We start from the raw sequence: 8515 nt of genomic DNA on the forward strand, positions 1-8515 counted from the left end.
CGACTCACAGTGGACCCAGATGTCGCTCCCTATCAGGGATGGGGGAATGGGGCTACGGAGTACGACATCGCTAGTTTTCCCTGCCTTTCTGGCATCGGCGTATTCGGTTACTTCCCTAGTCTCGATGATCTACCGCCCTGCAACGGCGACACTTCTCGATCCAGTTGTGCTGCGATGGTCCGAAGAAACTAACTGTGAACCCCCTGCTACCGATCAGAGAAAGTTCCAGTCTGCATGGGATCGACCGTTGATTGACCAAGCAGTGTTGTTAATGAAGCAAACAACCACCGACGAAGCGAACAGAGCCGTACTTTTAGCTGCGCTACACCGTGATTCGGGCGCATGGCTAAATGCTTTGCCTGCACCTAATTTGCGCACGTTCTTGCGGGATGAAGAAGTGCGTATTGGCATCGCACTTAGGTTTGGACTTCCAGTTGTAGAAGAGCACGACTGTGTGAACTGCGGAAGCCATGTGGAAACAAATGGTCACCACGGCCTATCCTGTTCCAGCAGCCGAGGAAGATGGTCTAGACATGTCGAACTCAACGCCGTAACAAAGCGGGCTTTGGAACATGCTGGGTATCCATGACATGCTGGGTATCCATGTCAAAGCGAGCCACTGGGACTGTCCGGTATAAACAATACGCGCCCAGACGGCATGACTCTCGTCCCTGTACGTGATGGCAAAGCGCTCGTTTGGGACGCTACATGTTGGGACACAGTAGCCTTATCGCACGTGCGGGCAAGCGCGAGTGCATCCGGAAGTGTTGCGCTTTTGGCCGAAGACAGGAAACGTCGTAAGTACGCGTTTGTGGAAGAAATGGGATATCTTCTTTATCCTCTGGCGGTCGAGACCTTTGGAACCTTTGGTCCTGCATTTGCGGAGCTTATTCGTTTCGTTGGCAGAAAGATTCGCGACGCCACTGGGGAGCCCCGTTCTACCGCATTTTTAAAGCAGAGATTTAGCCTGGCTGTTGTAAAAGGAAATGCTGCTGCTGTTTTGGGCACTTTGAGTATGCGTTCTAAAATGACTGATAGCGCTAACGATTTTGGTTGTTTTTTTAATGTTTAAATGTAAATCATTTTGCGTAGTATTCTGCGTATGCACTTTTTGTTGTATTGATGGCTTTTGCCCAATAAAGAATGTAAAATTCACGACCGTTCTTCTATGCGGCATGTGTCCTCTAATTTGAACAGCTACAGACTACGGTGCACTTCACTTATAATACAGTCTGAATGGGTACCGACAATGTTTTGTATATTAACGAACTATGCGTACATCTATCTCACAGCCATTCGCGCAAGTTCTTCAGTAACATAATTCAAATACGCCCATATCAGTACTTTAATATATCACTGAGTTAATGCTGATGTTTCCTGAATTTACAAAAATTACAATTTTGCCCGGATATGCAGCAGAAAAAGATGTAAGGTATCCTTTAATGCAGCATTAACCATACTGCCATCAGTCGATAAATTGATCAACGAGCATAAATATCGGACAAGGTCAACAGAACTCCAAGACGATTAAAGCAAATGTAGGGGACGCCACCGTAGGAACCAGACAGTACAGAAACAACCAAAGCAAATGGGCGGCTTAACCACTACCCTGAAAGTGAAGGGACCACGGTTCGTCGCCCAGCACGTCCACGCTGTTCCAGTGGTTGCTTGTTACGGCCATGGACGATAATCACTTACAAATATGAGAAGCCCTCCCCAGTCGCTTCTGTCCTGATACCAACAAAGAACAAAATAATTCAGATTGCCTTAGAACTTTGCATGGGGATACCACAAGCAATATTAGCAACGATCTTACAGTCGGCTTTCTCTGAAGTTACAACCATAGTTAATGCCTGGCGGAATTAGCTACAAACTAGAAATAAGGTTTCATAGCTGCTGGCTACAGTTGCTTTTTAACTGTCAAAGTGAAGACTGCAGAAGCTATTGTTTTAAGAACAACACTTACCTGCTTTTAGCGTGATAAAATGCACCAAGTCGGAAGATCAGGCCTCGCTATTTGACGATCTACAGAGTGGTATGCTAGCACTAGCAGTAACGTAAAATGTGCGGATTTAGGTAAGATACGTTCCACTAAATTTAAACTCGTGCGTAAGAACAAAAAATTTAAATCATAAACGGTATGGTCAGCTTACAAAAACTCTTAGCGCGTACTACGCTCATGGCGAGCTAGTCAGGACAAGCATTTACAGTACATTTTACAACGTGGCTTTACGTTAGCCAACATTACTCTCGCTTTCCTATCTTGACTTAACCATCGTATTCGTTTCTCTCGTTTTCTATTTCACTATGCAAAATAATTATTGAGCCAATATCATCAGTATGTCCCGAATCCGGCAACCTGCAGCCGTACAACACGATGAAAGCTCTCAAAAGGTCAACTTTTATCTCCCTGTTATTATGATAAACATTAAAAAGCAGTCGACGTTCATTTCATCTGCCTAACGGGCAGAAGTTTACAGCGAAGCTCCTCAAATATCCGTATTAAAATAAAAAAAAGTTTTTCTCACGAAACAGTCAAACTAGCAATCGGAAAGAAGACCGAAACAACAATATCTCTCTTTTTGCACCTGTAATTCATACGTTTCTTCCGCCACAAGCGAGGTTCACGACCTATGTCTCCACTTGTATCCCCTTGTACTCGTACTGGATTTATTCGTTTTAATAGCTGACATTTGAAACGTAAAAGCTAACAGCTTCCGCCAACACTACAGAATAAAATGCAGCAGAAGATGATCAAGAGTACAGTAACTGTTTGTAAGTCAATTAAAGAACATCAGTACTATATTAGCTTGGATTATAATTTGCCATGGCAGAATTTGTTTCAAGCTACGCAAGTAACCGACAAAAACGTTCGGCAGGAGTCTGTTCGGTTATCTCCGTGGAACAATTCAGCATTACGCGCTGCTGTACAGATACGACTCTGCCTACGCCACACCAGGTACGACTATGTACTGCGGCAGGAACTAAATGAGCTGGACCAGGAAATACAGCGCCACACGCGACAGCTTTTCCAGCTGCAAACCCTGCAGACCATCCACGCACCAATTCTTTCCGCGGTAATGCAGCGAGGGGCGCGGATCCATCGTCTGCGTCGCGCACAAGGTCTGTAAAAGTACGATTAAAACAGCGAAGATCTCCCTTTTTTCCTTTTGCTGCAGTCTCACCTTGCAGACCAGGGTCTTGTAAGTTCTCTGTCGATCCGTTAAAACAGCTTGAGCCAGCAATGGTGTTAACCAATTGGAAAGGCGAAGTAATTCCGTCTCACTTGGTCCGGACAACCCCCCTTCCATGACACTCCACAGCGCACCACCCAAATCGCCAATCAAACGCGGTCGATCCACGTGAATATCGGCTGACAGCTTCAAGCTGTCCCCTTGAACTTGCCGGGCTACTACGCATTCAAAACCGATAGTGCTTCTGACTAAATAAATACTATTACACGGAAGGTTTCGGCATGCAAGGACGGATTTCGTAATGGTGTTGCGGGCTATATCAAAAAGAGATCGATGCATGTGTCCGTATTCCTCTCGATCGTTATACCAGCTTCTCTGTAGATGAAGCTTCACCCCAAACAAAGAGATGGTTTTCAGTCGAATGCCCACAATGCGCTGTGCAATCAGGTTGAGAATGTTGAGTATTTCCAGACAGTCCATTTCGCTCATACAGCCTCCCCGATCCATCACAGCAACGTGTTGCGTGGATGGGGTGAGATACTTCCAGAGAGTACAGATGAGAAAATACATTCGTCCGAAATCTTTGCAGTTTTCCATCTGGTCGAATGCCGCGCTGTCGAGAACAACACTCGCCCGGACGGACACTGAATCCAGAATGAAGCTCTATGCTGGGCTCACAGTGCGCAGCTTGGTCTGCGTCAAAGTGTCCATATACGAGAAGACTTCCGTCCACAATTCCGAGGGCAATACAGCAGGTTCACTCATTGCAGAAATCGGGACTAACGGTTCCGACATCTCGGAAACGAAGTCGATTAACGCGCGATGAAAACGGTGGAGAGCATTCTGCAATAGCAATACCGCTTAGTTACATGTCCATCACCGCTAGACACTAGAAGTATCATGGCTTCTTACCACTTCCTTCTGCGTAGCAGTATCGTCGGGTTCTGATCCGACCGTGGATCGACGTTGAATATACACGACACAACCGTCCTCAATGTCCACGCCCACCGCTTGGGCAGAAAACCAGGAACGACTGTAGAATCCACATTTCTGCTGCTTCAGCGCTGCTGCCACCAGCTCCAAGGAACAACCTTGCGGCAGTTGTGCATTGCGCTTGACGAACGTCCATTTCTCCACGCACTTCGGCAAATCCACGATTTGCAAGCCATAACCCTTAATATGCCAGCGAATACGCGTAATGGGAACACCATCCACATAATCTGGGGGGCTCTCGAGGTGGACGACAGCCACGCTGTAGTCTGCATGCGCGATGTCATCAGTCTGTAGAAGCAATTCCGCCGCGTACCACGTCCACGCACCCGAAGCACGGTCGCGCATCAGGACTTCTACGGGCTTATTATAATATGAATTGCTGTGACGGGCCAGATCGTCTCGATCCAGGTACCGTTCGCGATCGTTCAGGAAAACCCGGTCAAAGGGGGTGAATTCGTGTCGCCGTCCGGGGCAGAGGAAATCGATGAAAAGACCCTGGTCCGCCACATCTACCACGCGCCCATAAAACGAAAGAGGCCGTCGTCGCCACGCACGTCCACACTGTTCCACGGACGGGTCCATGGCGCCATTGTCGGCAGTTAAATGTTCAAGATTTTGTCTCGCAATCGATCCTCATATCGCCAGATAAAGAAATACATCTCATTATCAACGTTTTTTGCAGTAAACAGCTAGGCTGAGCTAGTTACAGGTTGGTTTATGTCTACAGACTACAGATACATTATCATGCACCTTGTCGGAAGACATTACTTACCGTACAAATCATCGAAAATGAAAAGATACTTCTAAAAACATGTTTTCGTAGAAACAGACGAGAAATACGAAGAAGAATTTATAAGTTAATGCTTAACATCATTCTGTTGACATCCTGAAATGCGAAAATCAAGCAGGTGCATTTTGATCTGGCGATCTAACGAGAGCAGTTTTTATGTGCAGCACATTGCCGATATTGTGAACAATTTAGAAACTGCAGATTTACGTAGCTATTAGATAGTACGAGTGGAAGACGTGTGACTTGATCTTTAAAATTTGTTATTTGAAATAAATTTCTACACATCAGCTTGAAAAATAGAGAATAATACATACTGCTAGGCAAAGCAATTGTTTTCTTGCTTTCATCTTAAGGTTTGGCAAAATGAGCATACGTGGTTAGCATAGCTGTCTATGGGAAATCTTGAATAAGTCCTCCATAGACAGCTATGCTAACTGCATTGAGCCACATTGCGTAACCCTAAAAGAAAACAAAAAAAAATTTGTTCTGCCTAATAGTATGTATTACTCTGTATTTTTCAAGCTTATGTATAGAAATTTATTACGAAAATTAACGAAGTTAAAAATTTTTAAAGATCTGGAAGTCAGCCGCGTGCGGCATGGGCCACCGTACTCGTACGTTGCTGCTAAAGTACTGCCGTAGCCAGGCTACGAATAGAATCTGCAGTTTCACAAATTTGATTGCGCAATGATGATGTGCTGCACTCGTCTAACTCTAATGAGTATGCCGTACGGCGCACAGTGAGTGCTGAGGCTTGCTCACTCCTCAGCCATTATTGGCGAGGCGAAATGTGCTTTTTAGTCAGGCCAGGGGGCGTCTCAAGCGAGAAGGGTAAAACCAAGCACACAGTCATCATGCGGGATTCACAGAACCTTTAGCAAGCTCGATACCGCTCTGACTTCAAAGCACAGCTTGAAAAAGTACAGTACAACCCGTAGTACTGTATTACTGTTGTTTTGCTAAGAAAAACTGGATTGGACAGCTTTCATAACTTCCTTATTAGCATTTACAGGATCGAGGCTTCTTAGCCCTGCAACTGTCGACAATGGTCCCATTGGTCCCAGGAAGCCGTCCTTGGGACAGTGTGCTTGTGTTGGGCGACGACGGGCTCTTTCGTTATGGGTGCGTGGTAGATGTGGCGGACCATGGTCTTTTCATCGACTTCCTCTGTCCCACTCGCCAACGAGAATTCACGCCGTTTGACCGGGTCTTGCTCAGTGATAACCGATATCTCGACCGGCACGAATTGGTCCAGACAGGTATCCAGTTTGAAATGCCCACAGAAGTCCTAATGCGCGACAGTGCGTCTGGCACACGTACCTGGTTCCCTGCGGAACTGCTCATTCGGAACCGCAACCTCAGGCACACCGACTACAACGTGGCTGTCGTCGACTACGGATACCCAGAGGAATTGGCAGATGTTGTTTCCATGAGTCGTATCCGCTGGAAAGCACCGACTCATTGGCGAAGACCAGCTGTAAGAGATCAGAAGGTTTTCCCAGAAGGCCCAGAACAAATTGAGACATGGACCTTCTTTAAGCAGAGCAAAAAGTTACCGGATGGGTGTCCAGCTGAATTGGTAACAGCAGCGTTAAAACAATATGGAAGGGAACTGCTTTACCACTCCCGTTGGTACTCTGTCAAAATTGTCGACGTAGACAATGTGGACGGCTCCGTGATGTACATGCAGCGGCGGTCCAAGCCTAAAGAGGAATGCGATGATATTCTTATGGCAAAAGAACGGGTAAGGAAGACCAGGTAGAAACTAACAGTTTTGCTAACATGCGCTTTTGCAGGAAGCACTCGACGAATTCCACGCCAAGCTAATTAGCTTCGTTTCACGGGCAGCAGAACCGCTACTCAAGATTTCAGTACTGGAAGAATTCGATAGGTTGCCGGTGGAATTGTGGACGGAAGTTATCTCTTATCTGGACACTTTCACGCAGACCAAACTCCGTTCGGTGTGCGCCACATGGAACCTCATCCTGAATTCAGCTTCCTGCACAGCTGTTATTGTTCTCGACAGTGCAGCATTCGGCAAAGCCGAGCTGTGCGGTATATCGACTCCAACGTATTTTATGATCTCAACCCTCTTTAAGCATGTCTCCACATCTACGCAGTACACTGCCGTGATTATCAGTCAGGAGTGGCGGAGTGTGTTGGAAAATTGGGAAATGGATATCGTGGAAGTGTTCGACATGCTTAAATTCATTGCACAGCGGAAACCTGGCATTAAGCTGAAGGCCATCTATTTGTTCGGAATGCGGCTGTGTCTGGTAAGCGGCTCTTACGGCGACCATCAACCATCCGAATGCCAGCTGCATCAGTCGCTTTCGGCTTACACGAGCAACGCTCTCACAGACTCGATTGTAGCGTGCCGCAGTTTTCTTGATGCCATCCATTTAATAAAATGCACTGTCGCAATACAGTGCATGTATGAGACGCAGTATTATCCAAGACTGTGGAAGCTGACTGCCCAGGTTTACATTAAGCGGCAGCGCTTTACCGGGGATATCGGCGGCGCCCTGTGGAGTGCCGTAGAAAATGGATTGTCCATTCCCAGTAGCACAGAACTGCGTCGCCTGTCCGAATTTATGGCATCATCTCAAGCATATGCCGATTTAACGAGTTATGGGAGAGTATTCGTGGCCATAGTGTCCAGGGTAAGATAAGACCGACCAGGGCAAAACGAAACCTAATTCTCTTTGTTGCAGACGTTGTGTGCGACACAGACGGTGAATCCGCGTCCATCGCTGCATTACTGCGGCAAAAAGTGGTGTCTGGACGGCCTGCAGGGTTTGGAACTGGAGAAGCTGTCGCCGGTTACACTGTATTTTCTCGTCCAACTGATGGAGTCCCTGCCTCACTAAAACAGCTGTTACTGGTCTCACTCATGCCATGCAGCATAGGAATTATAAAGAACTGCTTCAGTTCGTTTACATAATGGTCTAACTGATCCTTCTGTTCTTTGCCTCTTTCCGTTGGCGCTGTTAACTTTCCGATTTGATTCATTGGCTTAGTTTACGGACATGGACAGCAACTGAATTGGCCATTTTTAGATTTAAATCTGTCGCTGACGGTCTAAATAATTTACAGTTTACTGGCCTGCAGATCGTCATTGTTTCACGTTAATTTGGAAATTTGAAGGCAGACAATGACCTATGGGAAAACGATAGGGATTCCTTGACGGTAATCGCAAGTCTAAGAAGCCCTTAGATATTGCTCATGCCACGGTACAAGCAACATAAAAAACGTTCAGATTGATTTACGTTAGACCTTGCAAGGGGAATATTAAAAGCAATTAGTAACCATAGTATAGTCGACTTTCTCTGCATGCACAACCGTAGGGTCAGGGTCTGGCCAGCGGAATCAAGTAGAAACTGGGAATAGGATTTTATGGCTGCTGGCTACAGTTGCTGTTCAACCGTCCAAGTGAAGACTGCAGAAGTTGTTGTTGTTGAGAACAATATTTACCTGTGTGTAGGTGGCACAAGGTCGGGCATCGACGGGCGATCTGACTTTGCTATCTGGACAGTCT

At 46.4% G+C, this 8515-nt stretch overlaps 1 protein-coding gene across 1 annotated transcript; it reads left to right on the forward strand.

Moving 5' to 3' along the window:
• Positions 1-5946: 5946 nt before the first annotated feature.
• LOC129582349 (uncharacterized) lies at positions 5947-7998 on the forward strand. The gene is made up of 3 exons (XM_055473861.1): positions 5947-6721; positions 6774-7640; positions 7692-7998. Exons 1-3 carry the CDS (start codon positions 6023-6025, stop codon positions 7845-7847), a joined length of 1722 nt encoding a protein of 573 aa, XP_055329836.1. The 5' UTR covers positions 5947-6022; the 3' UTR covers positions 7848-7998.
• Positions 7999-8515: the final 517 nt, after the last annotated feature.

The sequence above is a fragment of the Paramacrobiotus metropolitanus genome, unplaced genomic scaffold (genome assembly GCF_019649055.1).
Source record: "Paramacrobiotus metropolitanus isolate TYO unplaced genomic scaffold, Prichtersi_v1.0 Parri_scaffold0000007, whole genome shotgun sequence".
NCBI lineage: Eukaryota > Metazoa > Tardigrada > Eutardigrada > Parachela > Macrobiotidae > Paramacrobiotus > Paramacrobiotus metropolitanus.